Source organism: Nicotiana attenuata, chromosome 7 (assembly GCF_001879085.1).
Source record: "Nicotiana attenuata strain UT chromosome 7, NIATTr2, whole genome shotgun sequence".
Lineage (NCBI taxonomy): Eukaryota > Viridiplantae > Streptophyta > Magnoliopsida > Solanales > Solanaceae > Nicotiana > Nicotiana attenuata.
The window spans coordinates 86574376-86579608 of NC_031995.1; the positions used below are offsets into that span (position 1 = coordinate 86574376).

General features: G+C 34.9%; 1 protein-coding gene across 1 annotated transcript; it reads right to left on the minus strand.

Moving 5' to 3' along the window:
- On the minus strand, nucleotides 209–3332 carry LOC109230567 (protein NRT1/ PTR FAMILY 8.1-like). The gene is made up of 5 exons (XM_019396041.1): nucleotides 3184–3332; nucleotides 2176–2362; nucleotides 1861–2078; nucleotides 1213–1763; nucleotides 209–1122 (listed from the first exon to the last, which is right to left on the minus strand). Exons 2-5 carry the CDS (start codon nucleotides 2303–2305, stop codon nucleotides 282–284), a joined length of 1740 nt encoding a protein of 579 aa, XP_019251586.1. The 5' UTR covers nucleotides 2306–2362; nucleotides 3184–3332; the 3' UTR covers nucleotides 209–281.

The window sequence follows — 5233 nt, forward strand, 5'->3', positions numbered from 1 at the left end:
TATAATATTAATTAAAAAGAAAAAAAATATACCATAATATTTAAAAATTAAAAAAAAAATAACAATAAAAGTTGATAATTTAGAGGGTAAAATAAGTATTTGACCACCGAAAAGTTTGAGAAATATTGAACATCAGAATATGAACTTAATTGATTTTTATAAAAGGAAATTCATGGATAGAACAACTCTCATCTAAACCAGCAGTAATTCCAATCCATATTTAACAGAAAATTTGAGCGCACATAAAGACGATGAACATATATATATATATATATATATTTCTAACATGCTAAGGCTGGCTTCCCTGTTACCTTCTTGTAAGTATACCATTTCGCAATCCAGAGATAAACGAAAAAGTTGATGAAGCTGAGGATAGCCAATAGCCAGTAAAAGTAGGCAAGGTGCCCTCTGTTCAAGTTATCTGGAATCCATCCAAGCTTTCCATTCCTTGTGGTTACATTGATCACGATTGTAACGATGAGACTACTCAGGTAATTACCTAATGCAGTTGTTGTAAGACAGAGGGCTGAACACAAACTTCTCATGGCATCAGGAGCTTGGTCATAGAAGAACTCTAGCTGACCGATGAATGTGAAAACCTCCGCGCATCCAATCAAGAAATATTGAGGTACTTGCCAGAAGATGGACATAGGAATCGTCGTGAGGTCATAATAGTTGTTCCTCCTTACATAGTCAAGCCGAATCACCTCTAGAACCCCAGCAGCAACCATGGCGAATATTGAAATAACTAGACCGATACCCATCCTCTGTAGCTGAGTGAATCCTCGTTCGTGGCCTGTGAACTTTCGTGCTAGGGGAATTATGACTAGGTCATAAATAGGCGCCCAGAAAATTACACTGAGGGTGTCGAATATGGATAAACATGCCGATGGAATTGTGAAATGGGGGCCAATATGTTGGTCCATTATGTTGCCTTGTAGAACAAACATGGTGCTCATCTGACTGTAGACACAGGAAAACACAATACCAGTAGCCCACACGGGGAGCAGACGAATGATCGACTTGACCTCTTCGACTTGAGTCACTGTGCAGAGCCTCCAGGGATTCACTGATCCATTGACTTTATCAGATCCAGTTTCTACAGCAGCCTTGTCAAAGAACCTAAGTTTCATATTTTCAATATACTGTAAATTAGTATACAATAGAGTTGGCAACTACGGTGAATGAAACTTAATGTAAGGGCACAGTTACCTGAACTCTTCTGAGTGCTCGAGCTTGCGGCTTCCCTTGATGTTGGATTCGACATCAGAAGTCTCATAAAGAAGAGACTCGTCATGAGGAGATTTGACATTACATTTTCTGATAGATGCTACAAATACCTGCAATATGCGAGTAAGGGGACTCCCTCCTGGGGGTTGGAGTCTATATAGACGAGTGCCTGAAAAGAAAAACAGTAGTGCGACGGCCATAGCCACAGCTGGGACTCCAAAACCCCAGCCCCAGCCTACATTCATTTGTATCCAAACTAAAACAGACGAAGCGATAAGTGCACCAACGTTGATTGAGAGGTAAAACCAGTTAAAGAAAGAGCTTTTGCTTTTCTTTTCTGTTTCATCATTGTCATCAAATTGATCTGCCCCAAAGGAAGAGACACACGGTTTTATCCCACCAGTTCCAAAGGCAATCAAGTAGATTGCAACAAAGAATGCTGTTTTCTGTGATCCTGTTGGGTGGCAAGTTCCGTTATCACAGGCTGGCTTTAGTCCACTTATTGAAGCAGACATCGTCAAGAATGCCATTCCCTATATAAATAAGATAAGTTCATCAATTCCTCTGCCAAAATCAGCCTACTTGCTAACAAAATCTGAATGACAAGAACATGTTATTTAGTATACTTACAATGATATAAAGGGTTGAGAAAGTTGCAATTGTGCAGTATCGCCCGAGATAGGCATCAGCCAAGAATGCTCCAAGCAATGGCGTGACATAACAGGTTCCTTGCCAATTTGTTACACTTCTTGATGAAGCAGCATTACTTAGATTGAGCTTTTGCTGAATGTAGTTCACCAAATTTGTACTCATACCATAGTACGCCAATCGCTCACATCCTTCATCCCCTGTGGAATTCAACCTTACCATGTCAAGGCTATTGATTCTATTATAACTAAAAATGAATTATACACAACTACTTATATCGATAAACGAAAACCATACCGAGGATGAAAGGGCAGGCCTTCCACGTTCCAGTTTTCTTCTTATTAGCTGGCTTTTTATAGATGTCAACAGTCCCGTCCTTTGTGTAGTCCTCATCATCATCTCTTTCCATTCTAGCTTCTTTAGCCATGGGTTTCACCAGTGATGTTGAGCTTGTAATCTCTAGTTTTCAAATCAATGTAACAGCCTAAGGCCAAACAAACATAAAATTTATTTTAGTAAATTTCGGAAAGATCTCTACAATTCTTGTCACTTTTTCACACATAAAATAAGCTACCAATACCCCTATTTATAATAGTACGAAACCTATATCAACTAGAAATATGAACACCTATTCCTATATTAGTTCTGACTACAAATCCTATTTAGACATGAATTAGCAAATATCAAATCCTAAACAATTTAGGTTTCTTACTACAACTTTGAATTTGTTTTCCAACAAGGCCATGCCTAATATACAAATTATTCCAGGATCATTACGTACAAGATGCATAAAGGGTACAAATTGGCCAAAATGGATTGACATCTCTAGAATATAAGGAAATAAGGAATGCAAAGAACATGGCTAGGAGCTGGTTCAATATGGTTAACTCATTATTCAACGTAAAAACACTCAAAACTGCGAATTGTTGAAATACATAATAGAACAGTTGCTACGGAGGGTCTAGACTCTAGAACAACATAAGGCAAGAAAAACCGGGGTAAGGGTCTAGACTTTAGAACAACATAAGGCATGAAAAACCGGGGTGCACTAAGTATACCGCATTCAGAGTTTTGAAAAGGGCCACACCCCTTGAGGTGTGGTGTAGACAACCTACCCTACGCAATCATATTCCACAGTTTAAACAAAAGTTGTATAGATATAATCATGGTTAAATTAGTATACATAGAAGATAAGAGAAACACAAAGAAAACTACTACATGCACACTATATATGTCAATATCAGAAAGAAAAAAAAAATACTACTACAATTATCACCATAGATATTTAGAAAGGATTAAAAGTACCTCAATGAAGAGAAAAAAGAAAAAGAAAGATTTTCCTTGTAGGTTTGAGGGAGGCGGCCGAGGAAATAAAGATGCAAATATCGCAGTTCCCGTTGGTGTACAGTTCCTAGAGTAGAGGAAGGAGAGAATATTTATAAAAGGGTGGTACAGCTAAGTGTACGAGTCAGAATCTGTGTTTGATACGTAATAGGAAAAAGAATAAATATTGTGAGTATTTATCTAGTATTAATAATACTGTTGGAGATTTTTTTTTTTTTTAAATCTTTTATTGTTCAAGATTTTAAGTCCATAAATGGCCCGAATCATTATCCCTTTACACTAGGGATACGATTTGATGTTATTGTTACCTTATAAATTTGTCGTTTTTGGGTCAAAAGTTGTGCACATGACACTAAAGTAACAAAAGAAAACGTGACTTAAAACAAGAGGTTAAATTATATGAATTGTGTAAAAAATTAAATATTTATATTGTCGGTATGTTTAATTCAGATCTTATAATTTTTGTTAATTTGATATAAATATCTTGTGCTAATAATAATGCAAATAGAAAATAGATTTTCGTTTTCAATGACTATTACCCTTTGATTTTTTTTCAAAAAATTTATAGAATTAGCGAAATCAAGAGTATGGAAAAATTCTAAGAAGCGTATCGTTTTGATGAAAAAGAAAAGAAATGGGCAATACCAGGACTAATTAAATGCTCAATGCTCGTCCTTTTTATGAGTTTAATTTAATTTAAAATCATTCAAACTTGAAGCTAAGATGCGTCTCGGAAAATCTCTTTCTCCATCTTCAAAAAAGAAAAAAAGAGAAGAAACTTTCTCCATTTTATAGCATTTCATAACCAAAACAAAATAGAGAATATGAATAGGAAAAACAAGAGAACTTAGTAAGCCCGAGCGTAAGCCTCATAGATATTTAATTTTTAATATTTTATAATTGAAAAAAATTCATTCATATTTTAGAAAACTTATGAAAATTATAAAATTAGTAGAAAAAGGTATATATCTATTACAAACATGCTAACATGTGCAAGAACAATACAATAAAATATTTTTAGTTTATTTGAAAAAGTGAAAGACGTAAAGATGCGTTATACCTATAACATGAATATGATGAAATAAAAACAATATTTTAGTTACTAATAATCCAAAGAATAATAGTGACAATAATATAAAATTATTATTTAAAAACTTAAACTTATATATCAAATCACAAATACATATTATAATACAAATAGTGAGAATAGAGTCTTGAAACAATCAAATTAAGGAGTTAGTTAGTTGGACTGAAATGTAAATGAAAGAGACTTAGGAGTGTCTTTGCAATACGTGAGTTAGCCTATATGTACATCAAATACTGTTAGTGGTGTACTAACTGAAATATCAAAAAGAAAAAAAAAACTTTCTTTCTTCTCTACTTCCTCTGTAGTTCATCTCTATTCTAGGAATCGTAATTGAATGCATGTATGAAATTGATTCAATTGATGTGAAGATAGTACAAATTAACATGGCATCAAAAGAAACAAAGCCTGAATTTAAGCTGATTTCGACTATTCAATCCGGAATTCAATTGAAACTGAAGCTTGCAGAGGTTTGACAATGGCCAAAGACGAAATCGGATAACTTTCTCACAACTATCCGCTATTCCTGAAGGACTCTGACTCACTAGGAAATGCGCTAATAGCTCTCAAACTCACAGGGCCAGCAAACTATGCTTTATAGAGTAGATCGAATAGAGTATCTTTCTTGGTGAAAACAAGTTAGGGTTTGCGGATAAAATTGTGTCAAAACTTCATATAGGGGACAACTGGCGGAGCAATGAAATTGAAAACATTGTGGTATGGTCTCATGGCTGAGTAGCACTTTGGCGGCAGAAATAGTACCGAGTATCATGTATGCCTCCGACCCAAAGAAAATTGTAATGAGTTCAAGGAAAAGTTTGACAAGGATGATCTAACTAGAATATATCAGCTATCAGTTGATATTGCAACCCTAAAATAAGGTACAAAATCTGTAACCTCATATTTCTCGAAATTAAAAGATTTGTG

What these genes read in the sequence shown, in the direction of transcription:
- LOC109230567 (XM_019396041.1), bottom strand. Translation starts at nt 2,305, where the DNA reads ATGGCTAAAGAAGCTAGAATGGAAAGAGATGATGATGAGGACTACACA. An exon ending in GGCCTGCCCTTTCATCCTCG is followed by an intron (nt 2,079 to 2,175) that starts GTATGGTTTTCG and finishes TGAATTCCACAG; the next exon opens with GGGATGAAGGATGTGAGCGA. An exon ending in TCTCAACCCTTTATATCATT is followed by an intron (nt 1,764 to 1,860) that starts GTAAGTATACTA and finishes TTATTTATATAG; the next exon opens with GGAATGGCATTCTTGACGAT.